Consider the following 27293-nt stretch of genomic DNA (forward strand, 5'->3'; position numbering starts at 1 on the left):
GTCAGCCTGTCAACAATACTAAACACCATTACAGCCGGCATTATTGATGACTCGTGAGTCAACAGTTTCTTTCTATAGTTCTGCTTAGCCTGATTCTCGGGGCAGAAACTTAATTAGTACACTGGTTTAGGATACACACTCACGTTTAAACGTGACCAGATCCAATGGAGCCCCTCCCTTTCTCCACTCCTATTTGGGACCATTGTAAGATTCTGAGAAATACGCGGGAATCGGAAACAGTGGGTTTTGGGAAGTACCAGGTGACAACTCTCAAAGCTTGTCAGCCCTTGTCAAAGTCTGTGTGTATATGTGTGTTGCAAGAACATATTCAATGACAAACTTTTAAATTCCAGCAGCAACCATTTTTTTTTTCTCATTTGGGTTCAACCAACAAAACGCAATAATAATAATAATAATAATATTAATAATAATATCACTGTCTCATAATTTAAGAAAAACTGCCATGGAAAAACAACGAAAATATGGGAACTTAGGCTTGGAGATTAATCGTTTATGGAAGTTTTCCAAAAAACAATATATCCCTTGTTATATCAAGCGAGGGGATATTAACAACTGACCTCACAGATACCTTCAAGGCCCTTAATATTCCTAAGAAGATTCTCATTGCCTGTCAGAGGGCTGTATTGCTGCAGATCTGGCACATCGCCAGGATATTTCTCAGTGGAAACTGATAAAGGGACTACAATGAATTTTGTTTTAACGAAACTTGACCCTGGCAGTGCCAGAGAATGAATACTCGTTCGTTTCTAACATCATCATCATAATAATAATAATAATAGCTGCAAGACTATCAAAATTACTTCAAATGCTGTTGTCCTCACTTTCTTGATTTTCCGTTACAACTCCCCCCCCCCCCCCATTTCTCTTCGTGTTCTATCTTATTGTATTTTATTGCTCAATGGATATAAATCGGAACTTATAAATAATGAGAATGCAAACAAAGAACATAATTATGAAAATCCTTTATGTAGACGTCTTCTCCATGTAGAACTAGATCTACGCATTGTATGATGAAAAGTTTACAGCCCTTGTTTCACTACAACAGATTGCTACGAAAAACAAAAGGTTGTCTCCCATATTATACGAGTTACGTCCAACGGGTGAACTGGTCCCACAGAGTGAAGGAACTAACGTCTACATTACATTCAATCCTGATGCAGTCCCAGCTGCGATGGGCAGGACACGTCTGCAGAATGGAAGATCAGCCGCATCCTTAAAAGACTCTTGAATGGCCAACTAAGCGAAGGAAAGCGCTCGCAAGGTGGTCAAAGAAAACGCTTCAGGGACACCCTCAAAGCTTCTCTGAAGGCATAAAACCCAAGTGCAAAGCCCTCAGCCCCCTGGATGACAAAGTGGTCATCATTGAACCACGATGGACGAACTATATATACATTACAAAAGCTGCATGTGTTAAAAGTACGGGTGTGTACAGATCTTTCTAATTTACGCAGTGTTCAAACTAGACGCATTAGAAGGTAAGCAAAAAATAAAACGAAGGGCCGAGAGGACAAAATAGACGATCATATAGCTTTAGAAGTCTGCTGAATTAATCAATTTATTCAAAAACATGTGTCCTAAGAAATTAACATTGATTTCAAAATATAAATGAAAAAAACTCAATAATAGTTTTTGTTACTATACCCTAAACAAACCATGTATACCCTATCGGTTCACTCGATCTATAGGGTATATTAACATTCACTTATGATCCTCGCTTAAACAGCATGCTATTTAACCAGCACAACGACCAACCATCTTTGCTTATCCCTAAGTATAAGTTAGGTACCTACACAGGTAGGTTGGAGTCAGGAGCGCCCTTACTAAATACTAAAACACCTATTTTCAGATAAATCGATTTCGTCGTCTTGTCTCATCCATGGGAAGGAGGACACCTACACTGAATAATATGTATCTACACGAGCCAACGTCTCCAGCTAGGAACTGAACTTTTTTTTTTTTTTGATGGGAGGAAAGGGGGAGGGGGTGATCAAAGCTGAGGCCCATGAGTGTCATTGACGGAAAGATACCCGGACGTAAAACTGTTTTCTTTGCACTGATCAAAAGAAACCTGGACGGTAATGACGTTCACTGGGCTGAGTCTTTAAATAAACAAATTGATGATTCTTTTTTCTCGTTTCAACGTAAACTTACGAGGAGAGCGCCACTAGGGACGTCCACGTAGCATAACCTGGCGCCCCCACCTTCAGGAAGGTGTCCCCAGAGCACCAAGTGAGGCTACAGGCGTTGTCTGCCACAGATCTGTGTGGAGACAGCTTGCCGACAAATGCGCGGAAGAATCCAAGTCTAAAGTAAGTAAAGGCTAGGGGAAGAGAGGAGACATCTAGATCTAACGCTATTTTCAAATACACTAGGAAACTATAGGCCTAGATACTAAAGGAGGATGTGTTGTGGAAGGAGAGAGAGAGAGAGAGAGTGAGAGAAAGAAGAAACAGAGAAGGCTGGAAGCAAGGGAGAGGCTGTAGAGTAGGACAAGTTTGTAAGTTGTCGGAGAGAACGAGAGAGGAGGGAGGGAGACAAATGAAGAGAGAAAGGAGATAGAGAGGTGAGGATAAAAATGGATGGAAAGACAGAGAGTGAGAGAGAGAGAGAGAAAGTATACACAAATACTAAAAGAGTTTCAGTGGGCTTCTGTCAATGCTTGCAGAGAAATGAACAATAAAATAAAAAAAGGTTTAAAGTGTCTTTGCAAGTGTTCAAATTAATTATTAGTTAGATTTGTGGCCAATTGGTCAAATACTGACATATTTCAATGATCTCATATACAGTTGTACATAACTTCAACTATCAGACATTGGCTATCTGTAGACTTTGACAAGTTGACTGTTATGTCTCTAAGACAGGGGTTCTTGGGGGTCGATTGATGATTTGCTAGGGGTCACCTAAGACCATCGAAAATATGGATTGTTTTTGTCTATTCTTCTTTTGTTGTATGTGTGTGTGTGGGGGGGGGGTCGAGGCAGAGTGGGGGGTTGTATAAAGGGGTCGCCGAGCTTAAAAGGTTGAGAACCGCTGCTCTAAGATCTAAACACCGCGGGGCGCTTGTCTCGTAGCTCAGACACGTGACTTAAGTATGTCTACATGCAAGTCAAAATCCTTCTTACATCAACAGTTTACAATGTGTCGTCAAAATCGCGTTTCTATTATTGGAAGTGTACCAATCCCATAAGAAGAGGGGAGGCTACTCTAAGAAAAAACAAACTTAAACTGGTGTCTGCGTGGAAAAGTCAATGAGAAGAAAATGAAAGAATAGGAAAACTAAAGGGAAACCCCGTGTGATGCTTGGAACCAAGTTCATAGCACTTGACGAAGATAAAAGAGTCTAACCACTGATGACCCTGTCCACCACTACATTTTCGACCTTCCAATCGTCGTAAATAAATAAATAAATAGAAAATGAAATGAACTCGTGTAATTCAATGAGACGGGACAGCAAGGTTAAAAATAAAGGGAACAGCTATGTTACATCTTCGCTCCCGTTCCGAAAGCCTCTAGCATAGAAATAATATCCTAACAGTCAATCGTTCGATCCCGGTCAATAGGGTCATTGGTACTTTTACTGGTCATGCGGTGTAGGTGAACGCCCAGGAAGGACTTGGAAAATCTGTCGAAAACGCAAGAAAAAAATGATATGATTTTAAGAAAAAACACGACAGAGTAGGTGACCACAGGCTGGACAAACTTGTATCTTCATCTTAGAACAATCTTACAGAAGCTTCAATCTTTTATCTTTATTTTAGAACAATCTTTAAAGTCAGATCAGTCGAAAGTACTTGAGCCATAAGCCCAAATACACTCACATCTATCTGTCTAACGCCCTCGGCCCAATCTGCACTGGGTTAAAAGCTTTATCTTCAACACCTCACCAAGTCTTCTTTTACGTTGGAAATAGACCACCCCCAAAGGGAGATAATCAAAAGGAGCATATGTGTTCATTTTTGTTTGAGGGACCTCTAATAGCCTGGAGGCGTGCGAAGTAGAGTTCAACTGTGTTTTAAAATGACTAACTATGGAATAGTGAAGCTAACACAACTATACTTCCCTGAATGTCACAAATGTATACACACACACCTGCAGGAGGAGAGTGCAATAAAGAAAACCAGAGACAGTAGATAAATAACTCAAATTATGAGCACAAATCTTTACTAACAAATTCTTTTTATAACTCCTCATACGTTAGGTTTACCTTGAAATTCGTTCAATGAGAAATATCCACATTTTAGTTTGATGTTAAACTCATGGACTTGCTTGTAGACATCCAGTCAATTTGTCATAGTGATTTGTGTGTGTGAATACACATTTTTTTTATAAAGAGTGTTCATTCTGGCTTAATTAATTTATAAACCAAATCAATTTTAAACCGGTTTTTTGGACAACCATTCTTTCCATTTAACTAATAATTTAACATAGTCAAAGTGCTTGCTCTTCACATGTGAATCAACACATTCTTCTAAATGTTTGAATTATTATATATATTTTTTTTTGTGCGTGAAGAATTATTTTTTCTTCTGCTCGCGCGCACACACACACACACACATTTGATAGGTCCCTCTTGTCAGCTTGCAGAGGAGGGGACAACGATAAATTGATAAAGCCATTGACAGATCTTGCTCATCAATCATACAAGAAAGGGGGGAAGTAAGAGGGGAGGTCGACCTCACCACTCTGACATGACTAAAAGGAGAGAGAAAATGGAAACAAAAAAGGTCAACAGAAAGAAAGAGAAAGAAACAAACAAAAAGATAGGGAGACAGAAAGAAACAAACAAAAAGATAGGGAGAGAGAAAGAAAGAGATTGAAACAAACAAAAAGATAGGGAGACAGAAAGAAACAAACAAAAAGATAGGGAGACAGAAAGAAACAAACAAAAAGATAGGGAGACAGAAAGAAACAAACAAAAAGATAGGGAGACAGAAAGAAACAAACTAAAAGATAGGGAGACAGAAAGAAACAAACAAAAAGATAGGGAGACAGAAAGAAACAAACAAAAAGATAGGAAGACAGAAAGAAACAAACAAAAAGATAGGGAGACAGAAAGAAACAAACAAAAAGATAGGGATACAGAAAGAAACAAACAAAAAGATAGGAAGACAGAAAGAAAGAGAAAGAAACAAACAAAAAGATAGGGAGACAGAAAGAAAGAGAAAGAAACAAACAAAAAGATAGGGAGACAGAAAAAAACAAACAAAAAGATAGGGAGACAGAAAGAAACAAACAAAAAGATAGGGAGACAGAAAGAAACAAACAAAAAGATAGGGAGACAGAAAGAAAGAGAAAGAAACAAACAAAAAGATAGGGAGAGAGAAAGAAAGAGAAAGAAACAAACAAAAAGATAGGGAGACAGAAAGAAACAAACAAAAAGATAGGGAGACAGAAAGAAACAAACAAAAAGATAGGGAGACAGAAAGAAACAAACAAAAAGATAGGGAGACAGAAAGAAACAAACAAAAAGATAGGGAGACAGAAAGAAAGAGAAAGAAACAAACAAAAAGATAGGGAGAGAGAAAGAAACAAACAAAAAGATAGGGAGACAGAAAGAAACAAACAAAAAGATAGGGAGAGAGAAAGAAACAAACAAAAAGATAGGGAGAGAGAAAGAAAGAGAAAGAAACAAACAAAAAGATAGGGAGACAGAAAGAAACAAACAAAAAGATAGGGAGACAGAAAAAAACAAACAAAAAGATAGGGAGAAAGAAAGAAACAAACAAAAAGATAGGGAGACAGAAAGAAACAAACAAAAAGATAGGGAGACAGAAAGAAACAAACAAAAAGATAGGGAGACAGAAAGAAAGAGAAAGAAACAAACAAAAAGATAGGGAGACAGAAAGAAACAAACAAAAAGATAGGGAGACAGAAAGAAACAAACAAAAAGATAGGGAGACAGAAAGAAACAAACAAAAAGATAGGGAGACAGAAAGAAACAAACAAAAAGATAGGGAGACAGAAAGAAACAAACAAAAAGATAGGGAGACAGAAAGAAAGAGAAAGAAACAAACAAAAAGATAGGGAGACAGAAAGAAACAAACAAAAAGATAGGGAGACAGAAAGAAAGAGAAAGAAACAAACAAAAAGATAGGGAGACAGAAAGAAACAAACAAAAAGATAGGGAGACAGAAAGAAACAAACAAAAAGATAGGGAGACAGAAAGAAACAAACAAAAAGATAGGAAGACAGAAAGAAACAAACAAAAAAATAGGGAGACAGAAAGAAACAAACAAAAAGATAGGGAGACAGAAAGAAACAAACAAAAAGATAGGGATACAGAAAGAAACAAACAAAAAGATAGGAAGACAGAAAGAAACAAACAAAAAGATAGGGAGACAGAAAGAAACAAACAAAAAGATAGGAAGACAGAAAGAAACAAACAAAAAGATAGGGAGACAGAAAGAAACAAACAAAAAGATAGGGATACAGAAAGAAACAAACAAAAAGATAGGAAGACAGAAAGAAACAAACAAAAAGATAGGGAGACAGAAAGAAACAAACTAAAAGATAGGGAGACAGAAAGAAACAAACAAAAAGATAGGGAGACAGAAAGAAAGAGAAAGAAACAAACAAAAAGATAGGGAGACAGAAAGAAACAAACAAAAAGATAGGGAGACAGAAAGAAACAAACAAAAAGATAGGGAGACAGAAAGAAACAAACAAAAAGATAGGGAGACAGAAAGAAACAAACAAAAAGATAGGGAGACAGAAAGAAACAAACAAAAAGATAGGGAGACAGAAAGAAAGAGAAAGAAACAAACAAAAAGATAGGGAGACAGAAAGAAACAAACAAAAAGATAGGGAGACAGAAAGAAAGAGAAAGAAACAAACAAAAAGATAGGGAGACAGAAAGAAACAAACAAAAAGATAGGGAGACAGAAAGAAACAAACAAAAAGATAGGGAGACAGAAAGAAACAAACAAAAAGATAGGGAGACAGAAAGAAACAAACAAAAAGATAGGAAGACAGAAAGAAACAAACAAAAAGATAGGAAGACAGAAAGAAACAAACAAAAAGATAGGGATACAGAAAGAAACAAACAAAAAGATAGGAAGACAGAAAGAAACAAACAAAAAGATAAGGACACAGAAAGAAACAAACAAAAAGATAGGGAGACAGAAAGAAAGAGAAAGAAACAAACAAAAAGATAGGGAGACAGAAAGAAACAAACAAAAAGATAGGGAGACAGAAAGAAACAAACAAAAAGATAGGGAGACAGAAAGAAACAAACAAAAAGATAGGGAGACAGAAAGAAACAAACAAAAAAGATAGGGAGACAGAAAGAAACAAACAAAAAGATAGGGAGACAGAAAGAAAGAGAAAGAAACAAACAAAAAGATAGGGAGACAGAAAGAAACAAACAAAAAGATAGGAAGACAGAAAGAAACAAACAAAAAGATAGGAAGACAGAAAGAAACAAACAAAAAGATAGGGAGACAGAAAGAAACAAACAAAAAGATAGGAAGACAGAAAGAAAGAAACAAAAAGATAGGGAGACAGAAAGAAAGAGAAAGAAACAAATAAAAAGATAGGGAGACAGAAAGATTCGTCTTCAATAATTGACTAGAAACAGAGCGTCAGATCAAAGTAAACTTTGTATTAACAAGAGAAATATCTACACATACACTAAGTTAGAGCGAGACCTATCGTCTTAGAAGGCCTGAAAACTGTCCTGTGACGTGACAGCCTGTGGTCAGTGTCTGTACCCCAGGTTGCCACGTCGCAGACCAGCGCTCAGGCCTACCATGACGATTGGCGTCAGCGTGAGGACCTTGACTGATTGGAAATGAATGCAAAGGGTTGGGGACCTGATTAGAAACTGTAACTCAACTGGTTTAACGAGCTAAATAGAGATAAAAAATACTGCCCCTGAATTATAACTTTCGCCTCATAAATATGTACAGGCCATTGAAAACATCAGAAGAAAAAAATGAAGGGGTGAGTGAGGGAGACAGAGGGAGGTAGTGAGTTCGAGAGAATAGGATTCAATAATAAGGAGGGTAGTGAGAGGAAAATAGAGGGAGAGATAGAAAGAAAGAGAGAGAGATGAATAAGTATTAAGAGAACTAGAGAGGCGAGGAAGAGAAAACTTGCTTTGGTTTATAACGACGTAGATGTCAAGATAAAAAACAATACTAATCCAAACCAGAACATATGAGATGGAGTCAATACAAAACTTTGCATTTATTACCTGCCAACATACTATTTACAAAGATATGACCTACTAACATATTATCTGCTAACATATATCTGGCAAGTTACAATCTTTCCTGGTCTGAGCTAGTGAACAGATCTATGCATTGCATTCATTTTTTAACTATCATCTCAAAATTGTATTTTCTCTCTTTCTCTGCTTCACCCCCTTTCTCTCTCTCTCTCTCTCTCTCTCTCTCTCTCTCTCTCTCTCTCTCTATATATATATATATATATATATATATATATATATATATATATATACATAATACATATAAAGAAATATTAAAGAATTCAATAACGTTTTTCGCCTATGTTGAGCATGCTACTTCAGATTAATTCCCCCCTTGTGACGTGTTACTACAGTTAATCCCCCCTTCCTTCCATTGCCAACGTGAAGCAACTACGATCGGCTACTGACGGAGACTTCCGGCGTTCTTGAAATGCAACACTCAGCAAGCAAACTTATAGAAAACAAACAATAACCGCAAATGTTGCCAACTCGAAAAGATTTTCACGACAAATATTTAATCGACAACGTGCTTACGGACAAAGTATTTTTCTTTGTTTGGGAAACTTTGCGCACGATTTAACGAATGGTCCCCCAAGTTAGTTTCATCAGTTTTGTCTGTTTGTTTCTAGTAAGCCTTACTGAATCTTTGTTTGTTTTTAAAGAAATATTGTCAGATGAAGCTGACATGTAGTTCGTATTGACACTTGTGATATGGCTGACATGTAAACAAGAGACAAGTTGGCGTCAACAAAAAAAAATGATATAATAGAAATACTATTTTTAAACATTTGGACGATATGATAAACTCTGTGACGTAATAATAAATGTCAAGGTCAATGTTGTTTCTAGTTTGCATTGGAGGTTTTCAAGATCAATCAAACAATGTCAAGGACGCTAAACTGAACGTCAACAAAATAAAAAAAAAATTGAACAAAAATTTTAATTTTAAATCTCAATGCTTGGTGGTTGATCTTCGTATCAAATTTCTTTATTACCGCTAGTTAGTTGTCTAGAAAGAATAAAAAACGTTCCCCACTCCCCTTTCCTTTCTGTGGCCCACGGTTTATTAACTAGGATGTCCTGTAGCCACCATAACGACCAACCGCCTTTACTTTCACCAACTAATGTCAGGTACCTATGGAGTGAAGGTCTACTGCTTCCTTCATGTTGAGTTTGTGTGAAGTTAGTTTCTGCAGTACTAAAAGATGCGCAGGATGTTATCCTTGACCTTTTAAAAACATAGTTTATCAACGCTTCCTTTAGTTTATACACCGGAAACACCAAAAAAAATCACAACTAGCTATTTATAGTTTTTCAACACTGCATGAAAATCTCCAATATAACATGTTAACATTTCGAGAAACAACAGTAATTTTCCAACAGAACTAAAAAAAAAAAAAAAGAGGGGGGTGGGGTAAAAATAAGCAGGGGGGGATCTTTCCAATTCAAGCTTATTGGAGAACCTAATTTCAGAGAGAATATGGAAGGCAATAAGAGAGGTCAGTCAATAAGTGTCAAGCTTCATATTAATTCTACTTATGTGAATTTATTATTAAAATCTATAATTTCTTTACATAAACAAGATTCCCCGACATTAGACATTGGGTCAACGAACTTACATTAGACCAGGGGTCATGGGACTTTTATTAGACATTGGGTCAACGGACTTACATTAGACAATGGGTCATGGGACTTTTATTAGACATTGGGTCAACGGACTTACATTAGACAATGGGTCAACGGACTTACATTAGACAATGGGTCAACGGACTTACATTAGACAATGGGTCAACGGACTTACATTAGACAATGGGTCAACGGACTTACATTAGACAATAGTTCAACGGACTTACATTAGACATTGGGTCAACGGACTTACATTAGACAATGGGTCAACGGTCTTACATTAGACAATGGGTCAACGGTCTTACATTAGACAATGGGTCAACGGAATTACATTAGACATTGGGTCAACGGACTTACATTAGACAATGGGTCAACGGACTTACATTAGACATTGGGTCAACGGTTTTACATTAGACAATGGGTCAACGGTCTTACATTAGACAATGGGTCAACGGTCTTACATTAGACAATGGGTCAACGGTCTTACATTAGACAATGGGTCAACGGACTTACATTAGACAATAGTTCAACGGACTTAACTTCTGAAAACACAGAGAAGTATTCACCACCCAATTCCATTGTGACAAGATCTAACACAGGGCGTAGTCCTTGTGTCAACATGCCAAGTCAGAACCAATATATTTTAGTGGTAACATAAAGTTACTAATTAGCTATCGGCAGTAACAATGATACCTAAAGAATGAACTGAATAAGAGGATCGACGCACAATGTGCGAAATAAAACAGTGCCCTCCCCTGCCAGATACAGAGGTGCTGACTAAGGCACAGATCAATAACCACCAACAGACACAAATCCCAGTTTTAGCCACGTTCTAAGTCAAAGGATCTCACAGTATCACGACTATTGCAGGATGTCGGCACGACCAAGCAGCCACTTCAACATCACGTGGTTTTCATCATGTTCATTATAGGAAGAACAAACTTTATTGATAAAAAATACTTTAAAGAAAAAACTTATATTGAAATAAGGGAGAGCACCTTTCAATCGCTGCCGTATCTGTCAATAATGCAAGCTGTATCTCCTCTTTTTCTAAATAAAAAAAAAATTCATTGATCACAACTAATTGGTTAACCAATTGTTTTTTGTTTCCATTGATTCCTGTATTGACATCCACAATGAATGACTGTGCACACTTTCGACTTGATCCGAGAGGAAGAAAAACGTATACAAGAATCCAGACAGACAGACAGACAGACAGAGTTAATATAACCTTTGTAAAAAGTTGTTTAGTTGGAATTTACAATAGCGGGTAAAAAGTAAATATGCACGGGTGTATAAATGAGATGAGAATCAGCTTATCATGAACGTATCATACCAACAAACAAAAACACAACAAAACAAGTTTCTACTAGTTTTAACCTTTTGGGAATTCAGAGACTAATTATTAACTATAGGATTCGACTGATAAAAAAGCCTATCAGTGAATGCACATTTTTTTTTTATTGTGGATCAGGATGGGGGGGGGGGAGGGGGCTAATGAACGCAAATAGCCCCCAATTGAGGAACCAGAGAGCAGATAGCACCAATGGCTGGCAGACCGTAACGTTAGTGACCACGAACTAATACAAGCCCATGGATCAAAACAAACAAACAAAAGAAAAAAGACCGCAGAAAACAGGGTTGAGAACCATTATCATTGCAGACTTGATGGCTAAATTGTTATCAGTCGCGACTCTAGTCACTATATGTCATGTCGTAACTAAGCACCAGAAAGCACTGAGGTCCATTTTTTTTTTTTACACTTTTGTAACTCCAAGCCAGCGATGCCTTTTTGTTTAATGGGGGGGGGGGGGTGAGAACCTATAAACCCCACAGGCCTACTACACTGCAAGCACTGCGCCCTCCCTCAAGATACTATCAATCATACCGCTCTTTGAATGTCCAAATTTAATTCGCCTCACCATAACCCAGCACAATCAACACTCTCGGTGTGGCAGTACGGAACAGCAGAGTACAGCACGGAACAGCATGGAACAGCTGAGAACAGCACGCTACTTTTCCAAAGTACAAGCTGCAAAGGAGGTTACAGTCAGCAGCGAAACGCCGAACAGATGAAGAAGAGGAAGAAAACGTGGAGAAGGGTGGCAATGGGCGTGAAAGGCAATTTTTACTCAACTAAAATTACCTTTCCCTCGATTATTTTGGTCTAAAACAAACAAAAAAAAGATAACTACGCTCATTTTTATGTTCACATTACAGAAATACACGTGCCTCACAAATACGCCCCTGTCTATGTCCACATTACAGAAATACACGTGCTTCACAAATACGCCCCTGTCTATGTCCACATTACAGAAATACACGTGCTTCACAAATACGCCCCTGTCTATGTCCACATTACAGAAATACACGTGCCTCACAAATACTCCCCTGTCTATGTCCACATTACAGAAATACACGTGCCTCACGTGCCTCAAAAATACGCCCCTGTCTATGTCCACATTACAGAAATACACGTGCCTCACAAATACGCCCCTGTCTATGTCCACATTACAGAAATACACGTGCTTCACAAATACGCCCCTGTCTATGTCCACATTACAGAAATACACGTGCCTCACAAATGCGCCCCTGTCTACGTCCACATTACAGAAATACGCGTGCTTCACAAATACGCCCCTGTCTATGTCCACATTACAGAAATACACGTGCCGCACAAATACGCCCCTGTCTATGTCCACATTACAGAAATACACGTGCTTCACAAATACGCCCCTGTCTATGTCCACAATGTAACACAGTGATTTGTGTGCCTCAGTTTAAGGTCAACGTGTATCATGGGTGACTGTTTGACCTATCTCCCATAGGGGTCTCTTACTGTACAACAGTCTTAGGGCTTATCGATCGCGCAGCAAGGTCTAGCAGACAGACTACAATAACAGTATTGACAACAATGGCCAAAGAGATCAAATAAGCTACAGCTTAAAGATATGACTTCACATGCGATTGTTTTACTTTGATTGATTTATTGATAGAGGAAAAAAAGACGCAGTTGGGAACAACGAATATTCAAAAGATTTGATGGGAGTAATCAGTATTTCATGATATAATATGTATATGTATTCTTTCATTTACCCATAGTTTGGCATGCATGTAAGTAGGCCTATAAGTGGAAATTTTAAACAATGTATTATTGGTATGAGTCTATCTGAATATTTAAAAAGAGCATTGATATCAGAAAATAACAGTTATAGAATATTCAACGAAAACTTACATATTCGTTAGGAGAGACACAATTACAAAAATATAGAGCAAACAATTAACGGGGTAGGAAGTCTTTCTAATCAGCATTTCTGTGATACTAAATCTAGATCTAAATCTTTAAACGAAAATAAATCGTAATAAAAGGATTCACTTTTTGTCCGTCGGTTACAATGTAACCTCTAGATAAATTAGATCTATAACTATAGATCTTATAGATCTACATTGTCTCTCCTATCCAACGTTGAGATGAATCAATGGAATAAATCCCAAATGAAATTCACACTAAGCACACAATAGAATCACTCATATATCCAGAACATGATTGAACGATTGTAAACATCACGTTACGTCACCTGTGAAAACTCCACAAATCGCTTTACTTTCATTCATTTTGGGCCGCACACCTAACCTCTCACGTATCTGCCCCCCTCGACCTTCCACTCAAGTTTTTCGCCGCACGCAAATAGTCAAAATACAGGACAGAGCATTTAGGCTTTGAGTTTCGTATCGCCCGCGCTTGAAGCGCGCGACACTGCAACAGCCAGACGAGACGGCAGGTGAAGGATTGGGGGTTTGTGTGGGGTAGCGCGTAGAAAAGAGGTGGTCAGGGATATTTCATTGCCACTTGACAGGTAAGCCCGAGTTGAAAGGTGAAGTAGTCAATTTCAGAGGTGGCATAAAAGTGAGGTATACGGAGGGAGGTAACTGCGACAAGGCTAAAAAAAAAAACCGTACAGAGAGACAAAGGGCTATGTAATCTTAGTAAACCCGACAGCAGACGTATAAAACTTGACTCGGGACAGACGTGAGTGAGTCACGACTGGCTGGCAACATTTGGTCAGCAAAAGGATTTTTCTTTTTCGAAGAGTTTATTTACTGACCGAGAATGGGATGTATCTGAATTAATTAATTGTATCTACTTTATGTCATGTCAGAGAAATTAAACTGGCTGGCCTCCTTCAGTCGCAGAACGACTATGGCTCGTCTCATAGAACAGTTTTTCCTGTGACTATGTCTTCCCAATGGTCAGTATCAATACTAGGGTCTAAGGCTATGTCTTCCCAATGGTCAGTATCAATGTTCACTATTTTGAAATTGAACTACATATTCAAGATAAAAAAGTAAGTCAAGTAGCCCTAACAGACCTTATGATTTAGGAGTCAGATGATATAAAGCTCATCTATTTCTATAACAAACGGTTCACTAGGGTGACGTGATCAGCACCACAACCAACCACTGTACCACTACTGGAGATGAGTAGACCTGTTCAGGGTAATGTCTCTAAAATGGGTGACGTGTTTCGCGTGACTACCCAAACCCAGTTGCGACCTAGAGGCGTCATAAAAATCCCCAAATTCAAAATACTAGTCTTCACAGGGATTGGAACCCGAGACCTCTCGACTCGGAAGTCAAAGCAAAAAAAAGAACCAAACACAAAAAGATGTGTATATGCAACTTTATAATATTCGTCTATACCATTTTATTTATCAGACCATCTTTATTGTTTTTATTTTACAATACCTCGTATCTTAGTGGACACTGGCTGGGCTTAAAAACTTGGTAGGAACCTGGAAACGGATCTCGACGACGGCTCGAACGATTTTCATAGAAATTTGATAGATGGTGTGTTTTGTTGAGAAAAGAATTACTAGCTAGTTGGCCACACTAACACAACTCTATTTTGGCTGCTATTATTGTTCAAAGTAAAAACAGAAATAAATTTCAAATTGGCTGCAGAACTAGAAAATAATTCATCTTCTAAGTCTTCGGGTTTTTACGTATTCATTCAAGAGTCAATGTTCGGGAGCAGTTTGTGCATCGATTTCAAACACTAGATATAGAGACCTATCATTGGAATTTGATAAAGTCTAGTATATTTATAAAATCGTCAAACCAGGATTCTTACTCGGGGGGAAGGGGGTGGGGGGTAAAAATGCTTTATTCATTAGTCATTGGCCTCCTTCAGTCGTGAAACGATTATGGTTCATCTCGAACACTGTGGCTGTGGAGCCCTATTTTGGATGTATTGCATGTCAAGGTGGCTTTCGCTTTGATGGTAGAGGAGCTGGCCATGTTCTTCAAGAATCGAGGCCCATGTTTTCTGAATTCAACGGAACAGGACGGAACTATTAGACACGTCTTTTGACGCCTTTGGAAGAAGTGAATCCAAGTAACTGGAAACAACTAACCCGTTCGCTAGTGTAACCGAACATTCGAACGAGGGTGATAATGGGATTGGTCTCTTGAATCAATCAAAGCGATTTCCTTCGTCAAGATTCATTCACGAGATAACGAGAACGTTTGAATTCACTGAGATAACGGTCGAGTGGTAGAACTGGATACCGAGAGACAGAAGGCACGATAGACTTGAAGTTGTGACTTGTAAGATAACTGGACACATCGTCAAGTGCCTTCAAGGGGGGAATCGCATTACAATAGGACCACTCAGACGAATGTAAACCTATCAATAGATTAGCAGGAACTTGTGGTTTGATGAGTTTTACAATTTATCGAGAATACACGGATCTAGTGTGGTCACACAGTTTGGTCCGAGAGTTGAATTTAAACACGTTTTAAACCACAGAGTCTTGATGACCTCTCGACGAACTACAGCAAAGGAAATCTGTGTAAAATCTTAAAAGCTCGATACAAGATAAAGAGAATTTGTATACCCGTGGGCAGGCCCAGGCAGTAAACCACACACTGGTTTACACATACTGCCCCCCTTTTTTTTACGTTACTATGTATGTGCATACAATACACATACTTAGTTTTACAAAAGGTGCACCACACATAAGCTAGACTTTAAGTAGTTATATTTCACATCTATTTAACAAGCAAACTAATGAGTGTCTTCTGTTTATATACATTATTTCTCTTGCTGATTGATAAAGTCAAACTATGCACTAGTCTATACTATATCCGAATGTAGAGAGAAGTATGCAAACTTGGATTTGAACAGCACAATGATCTGCTTACAAAACTCTTTAAACTGCTCCTTGCACCCAATTCGAGCAGGATATTGGCGACGGTGTAATGCCCCGTGTGTCTTGGCTGCTCCTAAGAGTCCTATTAGATAATGGGAGATATTCGGTAAACAGGAAAACTATAAAAGATCCTTTTTTAATAATAAGGCTTTTCTTTGGGGAAAAAACTCCGCATTTTCAAATATCTCTCTCAATAATGTAGACGTTATTTCCCTTAAACGATATCAGACAAAATAATTTATTAATTGACTAATTGGTTTATTTTTGTTTTTATTGATTCATGTTTTGTTAGGTACAATAAATGAGATAGGCATGGGAGAAATATAATTTTCAATTATAATAATAATAATAATAATCTTTATTGCCCATATGGAAATTTGTCTTACAATTTGTGCATTACACCAAACAAAAAACATTATAACTATATTATAACATTATCTAAAGGAACGAGCCCCTCCTGTATACTTAGCCGTATCTATGAATACTGAAGGATTAATTTACATTGTTGGTATTAAATAAAATAAATTATGACTAATTGATTAATTTTTTATTGATTCATGTCTTGTCTATGCCAATCAATATTTGTTTAAAGTTTTAACTTGATACGAGATTGTTAAGTTCCACATTCAGACCTTGCGATGTAATGGTCATCTGTTTCTGTGAACCACGGTTTACGAGGGTATCATGTGACCAGCTTAACGACCTACCGCCTTTACTTTGCACAACTAATGTCAGGTACACATTAGAGCTGGGTGGACTCAGCCCTAAAATCCCCAAATTAAAAATCCTAGTCTTCACCAGGATTCGAACCCGGGACCTCGGTTCGGGAGCCAAATGCTTTACCGCTCACGCTCAGCCACCGATCCTCCAAAATTTCAGCTTGATCCGAGATAGGGTGTGAGGAAAATAACGTGTACAAACTTTTTACCAGACAAACAGACAGACAGAGTGACTTAATAAAAGCTTTGTAATAAAAAAAAATAAAGCAAAATTTTTAATTAAAAAAAAAAGATTTGGGATTGCTGATATTGCGAAGCAGTCTCACACGTGTTTTGATGACGTGATTTGGGGTAAACCAATGGCTGTCAAAATAAAAAAACTGAATGACAGGAACTTCAGATAAAACAAACAAAACAAAATTAAAGTCATTCGATCGATACACGTAAGTGTCAAGGTCAAATAGTTGTGACGTGTCGCCCGGATTATTGGTCGCAGACGTAGAGGTGTGTGTACGTGTGTATTGGTAAGTGTCTGACATGACGTGATAGGGAGACGTAATACTATTTCTTTGCTTTCATTAACTAATTGTACGTCACTTTATCTTGATCAGGGAGGATTTCACTCACGACAGGAGGGATTAAAGAGGATTTGGCTAAGTTCTAAATCTAAAGCTCCAGGCAATATTTTATTTTAGCTTCTATTTTTCTGTCATTAAATCGATTCAAACATCATCAACTGTGGACTGACACGAAGACGGACATCACAACCTAAAAAAGCTTAAAAATGATACGATTCAGGGGTGGAAGGAAAAAAATTGGAAGTCTGGAAATTCCCGAAACCAAAATTGATACAGCAGTTGGGCTAACAAGGAGAATGTCGTCGGTTCGATCCCTTTTGTGGAAACTTTCTTTATTTTCAATAACAACCAGATGCAATCAGAAACTTTGCGAGGATAAACCAAAACTCTAACTTGAAAATAGATTAATTAATTTGGCGGGTTTTTTTTTTTTTGGTTTTGTTATTTTGCCCTCGGACGAAAAAGAGTTAAACTACAATATTTCTTAAGCTTACAAAAATTTGAAGACAAAAAAATCTATAAAGCTAAAATAAGGATTCGAACGTTTTACCATGCGCCGCTGTCACACAAATCAAAATGATCGGGAAATGGTGATGAATGAGGAGGAGAAGGGAGATAATTAGGAAACTGAAGGTTAGGAGTAACATTAACCCCCGAGGATAAGAGCTCTGGACAACACACCTAGAACTGACCACAGAAAGGACATCACGACATTGAACCAGGCAGAATATGGTCATTAAGGGAGGGAGTAATTAGAAGAGGAAAAAGGGGGGGGGGCTCATTAGGAATATTCATGAATATTTAGTTTCTTAATACAATCAATTAATATTTTTAATAAGAAAATATATATCAGGTGATTGGACAATATACAGAAACAAACGAATGTAAAAGTCTGAACAATGACCACTCTAAGAATTAGAAAAATTACCATTCAGATAATTAAGCAATACTGTCCACGCCGGCCTCCAGCAGAACATAGTTATGTGTACTGTAGCCCTGCCAGCGGACTTCTAAAGACTAGCCAAAGTAACATTTGAAAGTCAGTGCTCTACAAATGTCATTTAAACTTTTCTTTTTAAGTCGCTTATATAACTATTATAGATCGCACTGTATGTCTAGGTTAAGTTTTGCTGTTGTTTTTTTTCCCTCTAAATCTTGGTTTGATACTCTTGTACATTATCTTCTCGCTCTTGTGAAAAATGAGTAGTAAAAATATTATTGAGCTATCTACATTGGAGCGTTGAGAAACAAAATTAATGAAGTACAATAAATTGGCTATGTTAAGCTTTTTATCTCATTAGGTTTAATAACTCTTAATATGGCTGCCTGGTCGTGTGGCATGCGCTTTGGACTGTCGTTCGGTGGTCTCGATGGTTCCAAGTTCTCCCAATTTCTTTAATAAAGTGGTTCCAATATTGTGACAAAGTATTTATAGGTACTTTGTTTAATGAATGCTTTACAGCACAAAAAAAGTTTTTTTTTCCTTTACAAACCTACTCTAATGCCAAAGTATGGGTAGGGTCAACTACAATATTCAAATTAGCTTATTATAGGATAATAAATGAACTCAAAGCAAGAGGGAAGGAATTTCAAAACAAAATAATAAAGATTGGATATACAATTTTATGAAATTTTAATGGATTTTATGAAATATTTTGGTTATTCATCCTTCATGGTTTACTTAAGATTTCCCTCAATATTCGCGATATAGCGGCGATTAGCCCCCTTGAAAAAAAAAAAAAACGCTAAGTAGCAAATCCGCTAAGGATGTAGCGAAGTAGCGAGAGATCTCTTTTTATAGAAGAAACTTTTCATTCTGTAAATGTCTTTCCCTCTAAGGGAGATAACACGAGGAAACAAAACTATGTACAATTTTCTAGTTTTCTCTCCCTTTATTGTATTTTTTTTTCTCATTTCACGTATAAGTCTCTTTTAGTCCTACATTTGCCTTAATGGACACGCAAGATGGGTAACATTTTAAACGGGCAATACTTCTCATTATTCTCTGGGCGCTGGGGTCAAAACGGTTACTAGATAAGAAAAAAGAGCCAAATAGGAGAATAAGAATATTGAGAATAATTAAAGTGTGTGAGATGAGAAACTAGATCTAAACAGACTAGTTCAAACAAAGTTATCTAAATAAAAGCGAGTCTTCGCACCCAGTACTCCCTCCTATCCCAAACTAAGTAGGTACCCTAGAGAGGATGCGGGGGGTGACTTACCTTTCCCCATTTAGGACAGATGGTCCTCGCCTTCCTAGCATCCTCCAAGGACTTTTCGATTTGACCATTCTTCAGATGGGCTGCTGACCTGTTGGTGTAGAGGATGTGATTCTCTGGGTCGAGCTCGATGGCCTCTGTGTACAGCTGGACAGCACGCCTGTAAGAGACACAGAGTAAGAGCAATCACAGAAGAAGACAATATTCGTATGGTGAATAGAAATGTTTTTATTTAGAAAGTTCTAGATTCTAGATAATCTATCTTTATCTGAATAATCTATCTTTATTTGGATGGTCGAATATAAATACCTATTGTCAGAACTGAGTTCTGTTCAGTCTGGGCCTTGTGTTAACTTTGGAGGAGAAAGGGGACTATTCAGGTTGTTCAATTCAAGATACTTTTTTTAAAAATTAGTTTTGCTCTGTGAGAGTGGTTTCAAAGGAATGTAACTCAAAGTTAGGCAGTTGGTGTTTTGTTTGGTTATGAAATGGAGAGCAGCATTATGTCTGTTTTATTATTGTGTAAAAGTAATTGGTGTTACTTATATTGTGGGGCGATATCCTGGTCCACATGTCATAGTTATTCTCATACACTCTTCATCAATACTGATCTCAAATAAAGTGTATATGTCAATGCACTGGAGCTATCAAGTGGTGTTACTAAGTGAGAACGATAGCACTAAGACATCTCCAAATGATAAAGTAGTTCACGCCTATCTTTTGTAAATGTGGTCTGATGAGACTTCTGTATTATTGATCGATCTGTTAAGATACAATAACTGTTTTGTGTGAATTCGGTAAAGTAAGGTAAAAATAAGATAAAGTAAGGTAAAGATTCCCTTTCAAATCTTGAAATCTTTGGGATCAGTTTTAGCACATCTGTTTCTGTGTCCGAGGGTGTCATGTGGTCAGCCTTTACTTTCCAGACGTATGTCCGATACCCCATTAAAGCTGGCTGGGATAAGATCGTCCTAAAAAAAAGTGCTTTAAATTTCATCGGGATTTAAACTCGAGACTCCTCAGTTCTGAAGATTTATGACTCAGTCACATCCACTCAGCCACCACCACTCAGTCACCACCATTCAGCCACCCCACCACCACCACCACTCAGTCACCACAACTCAGTCACGTGATTGAGACAGTGGGTCTTCTATTTCAAACAGGTTGTTGGAAACCTTTAGACACGAGACTGAGACAGTGGGCCTTCTATTTCAAACAGGTTGTTGGAAACCTTTGGACACGAGACTGAGACAGTGGGCCTTCTATTTCAAACAGGTTGTTGGGAACCTTTAGACAGGAGACTGAGACAGTGGGCCTTCTATTTCAAACAGGTTGTTCTAAACCTTTAGACACGAGACGGAGACAGTGGGCCTTCTATTTCAAACAGGTTGTTGGAAACCTTTAGACACGAGACTGAGACCGTGGGCCTTCTATTTCAAACATGTTGTTCTAAACCTTTAGACACGAGACTGAGACAGTGGGCCTTCTATTTCAAACAGGTTGTTGGAAACCTTTAGACACGAGACTGAGACAGTGGGCCTTCTGTTTCAAACAGGTTGTTGGAAACCTTTAGACACGAGACTGAGACATTGGGCCTTCTATTTCAAACAGGTTGTTGGAAACCTTTGGACACGAAACTGAGACAGTGGGCCTTCTATTTCAAACAGGTTGTTGGAAACCTTTAGACACGAGACTGAGACAGTGGGCCTTCTATTTCAAACAGGTTGTTGGGAACCTTTAGACAGGAGACTGAGACAGTGGGCCTTCTATTTCAAACAGGTTGTTGGAAACCATGTTGACCTACCTGAAATTGCCAGCCTTGACAGCTTCACTGCTTTCGAGAAGTTTCTGCAAGTAGATGGCTTGGCTTGTAGGGGACGGTGTGGGGGCCGGAATAGTAGAACTGACATTTTCAACCTGCAAGAACACAATAAATAATTTCTTCATTATGGGAGAGAAAAAAACACACACACAAAGATATTTTTTAAAAAAAAGGTTGTTTTCCCCATTTCAACTTCAGTGACCGATGCAATGGAAGGGAGGAGCATGCAATTTATAGTATACAAGAAAGGTTTTGGACTTGGAGAAAACGGAGGATGGGGACTTTGAAAAAAAAATAGGGGCTGGGGGTGGTACTCCCTGTCAAGAGGAAAAAAAACATATTATTAAAGAAAAGAAATAGAGCTCTCAAAGAAACGTATTATTGATAGTATGATGGGGCATGCTATCGACATAGCACGTGAGCAACGAAGCGTGACCAGACCAGTGCATGTTAACACATACAAGCTCAGTCTCTCGACATTTTGGAGTCGTGGACTTTTTTTTTTTTACTTCGCATAAAGACTGGAATAGGATTAGAGCTTTCCGAGGGAGGGCTGCTGGTGAACCATAGGAGGATTAGTTCTTACAACCCTGTCAGAGTTTTACCTTTAAAAACATTTACGGTGATGCACATTACTGTCACGTGTATGTCCACTTCACAGAACTGAGTTACGTACTTACAACCAACAGACTTATTTACAGTTACATATAAAACATGGCCGAGTGGTTAAGCAATCCGAAAAGAGAAGCCTAAAGTTCGAATCGCTGGATTTTGAGATTTGGGACTCACCCTGAGTCCTACCAGCTCTACTAGATACCTGACATACGTAGAAGAATTTAAATCTGTTGGTCTTTATGCTGGTCACATGCCACACAAATTAGCCACTGGCCACAAAAACAGATGAGCTTTACATCACCTGCCCCCCCCCCCCCTTGGTGATTAGGTCTGAAAGGGTTACCTTCACTTCACTTTTGACATTTAAAACAAAGAAAAGTATCACAACAAAAAAAGCTACTCAGTCTAGAAATTTGAAATTTAGCTCGTAAATAGAGAATTCTATCAAACAAACAAAGATTAGGTTCTTTTTCATGAATGATTTTATAACTCAATGAAAAAATCGGTTGATTAAGGGCAGGAGCGTAGCTCATCTTCGTAGAACTAAGAACAGGAGCGTAGCTCATCTTCGTAGAACTAAGAACAGGAGCGTAGCTCATCTTAACTAAGAACAGGAGCGGAACTCATCTTCGTAGAACTAAGGGCAGGAGCGGAGCTTATCTTCCTAGAACTAAGGGCAGGAGCAGAGCTCCTCTTCGTAGAACTAAGGGCAGGAGCGTAGCTCATCTTCGTAGAACTAAGGGCAGGAGCGTAGCTCATCTTCGTAGAGCTGAATAGTCTCCCAGAAGGATTTCTTTCAGTGGTCAGGATATGACTAAAGACTCTTCGCCCCCCCCCCCCCTTCCATTTTCCTGTCGATGGCAGTGTCCATTTCTGGGAATCGAGTCATTACGTATTTAAAAATAAAAGCGCCACTCGGACTTAGCAGAAACAAGCCGCCAAATTTTGGGCCGACCATATAGGGGAATTTTCCGCCAAAGATTAATTATATCTAAAATCAGAAAATTACTGTAATCAATACAATCATCTTTTCCATCGCTTCTGTGAATAGTTTTTTTTTTTTTTTTAAAGCGGAAAGATTCTTGGCCTTACAGTACAAAAAAAAGAAATAACATCTTAATTCTGTGTTACAACTAGAAGAAATAACATCTTAAGTCTGTGTTACAACTAGAAGAAATAACATCTTAATTCTGTGTTACAACTAGAAGAAATAACATCTTAATTCTGTGTTACAACTAGAGGAAATAACATCTTAATTCTGTGTTACAACTAGAAGAAATAACATCTTAATTCTGTGTTACAACTAGAAGAAATAACATCTTAATTCTGTGTTACAACTAGAAGAAATAACTTCTTAATTCTGTGTTACAACTAGAAGAAATAACATCTTAAGTCTGTGTTACAACTAGAAGAAATAACTTATTCAAAATGTGACCTTTGTGAAGAGACGAGGAAAAAAAAATGAAATACCAGAAGCTTAACATCAACGACGTAAACCTTGAATTGCAATCCAGATCTAAACCCACCACGCCACCACGCACAGTTGATTCTGAATGAACTCATCCCCTCCCCCCCCTTTTCAAAAAAGTTAACGGTAAAACCCCGCGAGGGCTGCAAATATTTCATCGTTTGACTTGAAAGCGACAAATATAAGGGGAGAGAACAACAACAAAAGAATTCTTAGGAAACTCCTCTGATTTAACTCTCTCTATATAAAAGTAGGAATGTATGCATCCAAGAAACAATTGAAAGGAAAACCAAATCAATGCTCTCCAACGATATGGGACACACATATTGTGATGGTAGAAATATTTCTTATTTTAACATGCGGTCAGTGCAAGTCTTATAAATATTTTTTTTTACGACTTTGAGATAATCGTCTTGGATCGGTTAATACAAAATTGCACTCAATGTACATCTCCCAAATGTTTTGATATTAATATTTTAAAATGTAGATATATGAGACTACATAGCAACTACACGGAAGTCCAGAGAGTGTCTACAAGTCTGGAGGGTCCAGGAAGAGTTGTTGTTTTTAAAGGTTAACCAGCTGAGAACTTCATGGCTTCTCTTTTCGCCAAACAAGATTGTCTTCATTGCTACTGTGTCGTAAAAGTCCCCTAATGCATATTTAATCCGAAAAATAGTGTTTCTCAAGGTATACAGATGGCCCAGAGAGACCGACAAAATTTAACAACTCTGTCGATCCAGAGGCTCTCTGCAGCCTGTACCACACGACACAACCAGCTCAAAGAACTTGACAACCCAGGGCTCCGAAATAACGTAACAGTTCAATGTCAAATAAATCATTGTCAATACTGTAAAGTTAGCAACACGTAGCACTGACTGTATAAATGTTTCACCATTGATAACCGAGCCTCTGTATCAAACTCTTGTGCCGCTGTATCAAACTCTACTGGCCTCTCAACTACCGTGTCGGACTTGCACTGGGCTCAACTTTTCCGGACGGTTCCACGACAAATCGTTCACAGACAATTCGTTCACCCGACATATCGTTCACAGACAATTCGTTCACCCGACATATCGTTCTCCGACAACAGGTTCACGAATTGTTCCATTACATTTGGTTGTGAGATACGAAAGCCTGCATACAAAAGTTTATTTTGGAGAGAAACGCAAATGTTTTTAGAGAGTTGTAACTTGATCCCTCTAGTCTTTTATTTTCTCCTTATCCAGTGCACCATACTCATCCTCCTTTCATAATAATTCATTGTATACCAACGCACTCACATTCAAGGGAGGAACGATAACTAGTATCATTCTAAATAGTATATTATCACATTTATTGTACTTATCTCCCTTGTATATTTTTGTATCATTGAGTTCTGTTTGCTTTGAACTTACATGCCTAATGAAATTAAATGTCTTATTGGGATTGATGCCAATGCCTGCATCTGAATGATTGTAAGGCATATAAGAGATCTCTACTCAATGTTTTTAGGAGGTTCCTAATGGTCTATCATCTCCTCAGACTGGTAGTTGGTTAGAGCGTAGACAGCAGCACCAACTATCTCTACAACTAGACCGGCAGCGGCATCGCTCTTGAGCCAGATTGCCTGCAGCATAGAAGGCCTCCCGAGCCGATATAGTAAGACAGAGCAGGATAACTCACTCTTCCGAGTAACTGTTCCACAACGCAATCACCAGAAGACGACACCACGTGTCAACATCTATTCAAGCAAGTGGACAGACTATTGGGACACTCAAATCGTTCAGTCACAATTAATGATCACAATTTGTTTTAACCATTAATACCACAATATCATTCCATTATTAGTTCACCAAATATTCTTGTAAGCTGTATTTAATTCATTATTTTAAATATTCTATTGAAATCTACAAGTCTGTTCTTATTTTTAGCTGCGGAATGCCTGTTATATATTATCCTATAAGTGAGCGGGAGAAATAAGAGAGTTTATCAAACGAGCCAACAATAATAAAACAACGCGTCATGTTGATTCAACGACAAATATTTTAACGGATAAATCGTTCACTGGATATTGTTTATATTATATTGTGGTCGACTTTAATTTGTTTACATTAAACGTACATACAGGGGCTGTCTGGTGGCGGAGTGGTCAAGAGCTTCATAACAGTATATCAAAATACGCCCTTACATAGACACACAAGCATCTTCTGATAGGTTACGAGTCAAGAAATGGAATCTACTCAACAGTAACGGAAAATCCGTTTCAGTAGTCTCTCCATGAACTTCTCTGTGTCCTGTGTCTGTTTCTCTTTTGTGGAATTCCGTTGTTATTATTTTGTAAAAAAGAGTCCTTATAGATACAACACTTTTTCAAATAAGAATCAATAAGGCAGTTGTAGTCTTTGTCACGTATGGAATGTTTAAAAAAAAAACTCTATAGAAAATACGAAATCACCATTGCATGTACTTTGCTCGAAATAAATGCAAGGGTTACTTTTGACTTTCTGAAAACGGGCACTTTAGCTTTTAAAACTTAAGTACTTTACGCACAAAAGTAAAAAAAAATAATTCTAATACAAGATTTGAAAGGGAATTCATGTTAATCCTCAACTTGTACATTGCTATCGTATGACGAGATGTTTGAATAAACGACAGACCCACAGGGGCCGCCCACGACTTTGGGTTATATACACCCGATTCTTGTACAACCTTGAGAGATAAAATCATCTATCTGTAGCCCGATATCTTCGTCATAAGCAGGGCTTGAGTCGTGATCATATTACCGCCAATGAGAGTCACTGACTCAAGTTACAGTATCCCATAACCATTGTCGTCCTATTGGGGGGGGGGGGAGGGGGTTATAGACGGTAACGACAGAATGCTTTTAAAATTAATCTAGATAGTAACTAAATTAACTCCTAGTCTAGTTAGTCACTAAACTTATAGTGTAGATATTAACTAAATTAAGTCCTAGTCTAGTTAGTAACTAAACTCCTAGTGTAGATATTAACTAAATTAAGTCCTAGTCTAGTTAGTCACTAAACTCCTAGTGTAGATATTAACTAAATTAAGTCCTAGTCTAGTTAGTAACTAAACTCCTAGTGTAGATATTAACTAAATTAACTCCTAGTCTAGTTAGTAACTAAACTCCTAGTGTAGATATTAACTAAATTAACTCCTAGTCTAGTTAGTAACTAAACTCCTAGTGTAGATATTAACTAAATTAACTCCTAGTCTAGTTAGTAACTAAACTCCTAGTGTAGATATTAACTAAATTAAGTCCTAGTCTAGTTAGTAACTAAACTCCTAGTGTAGATATTAACTAAATTAAGTCCTAGTCTAGTTAGTAACTAAACTCCTAGTGTAGATATTAACTAAATTAACACCTAGATGAAAGAAACACAAGTGATTAACGAAACTCCAGCTCCAGTCTGGTTAATAACTTCTAGTTTCTATCTGCTTTTAGCTTACACCATAAATCTAGCGACCTGACTTTAGCACCTGACTTTAGCCCCCTTTTTCGGCACCTGGCTTTAACACCTGAATTTATCATTACCAACATGAAGATGGTTGATAAGGATTAAATGTATGCCTTTCAAGTAAACTCATAAATTTTTTTCAGAGAGAAAAGTCTCAAAGACGTTCACACACACACACACAGCAAACTTGACACACCTCCAGTTTTCATTCACACATTCGGCTAACATCCATCTCACACATACGATGAATTGATTACCGCCTTGACATGCAACACCCACAGACTCAAGACATGACAAACGAAATGCTGGTTGACCAAGTGCAATGTGCCAGACGAGTGAAGCC

General features: G+C 37.9%; 1 protein-coding gene across 11 annotated transcripts in view; it reads right to left on the reverse strand.

Annotated features, from left to right (window-relative positions):
- The window catches only part of LOC106056144 (tetratricopeptide repeat protein 28-like), an 88261-nt gene that overhangs the window by 43675 nt on the left and 17293 nt on the right, over positions 1 to 27293 (reverse strand). For 8 of the 11 annotated variants that reach the window (XM_056005993.1, XM_056005991.1, XM_056005992.1 and 5 more), the window contains exons 3-4: positions 21389 to 21501; positions 19588 to 19744 (exon numbers count right to left, since the gene is read on the reverse strand). In XM_056005993.1, coding sequence (XP_055861968.1) covers positions 19588 to 19744; positions 21389 to 21501 — 270 coding nt within the window. Of the gene's footprint in view, positions 1 to 13091; positions 14861 to 19587; positions 19745 to 21388; positions 21502 to 27293 lie in introns of those variants that run through there. The other 3 variants (XM_056005998.1, XM_056005997.1, XM_056005996.1) reach the window with 3 other exon arrangements.

The sequence above is a fragment of the Biomphalaria glabrata genome, chromosome 12 (assembly GCF_947242115.1).
Source record: "Biomphalaria glabrata chromosome 12, xgBioGlab47.1, whole genome shotgun sequence".
NCBI classification, from domain to species: domain Eukaryota; kingdom Metazoa; phylum Mollusca; class Gastropoda; family Planorbidae; genus Biomphalaria; species Biomphalaria glabrata.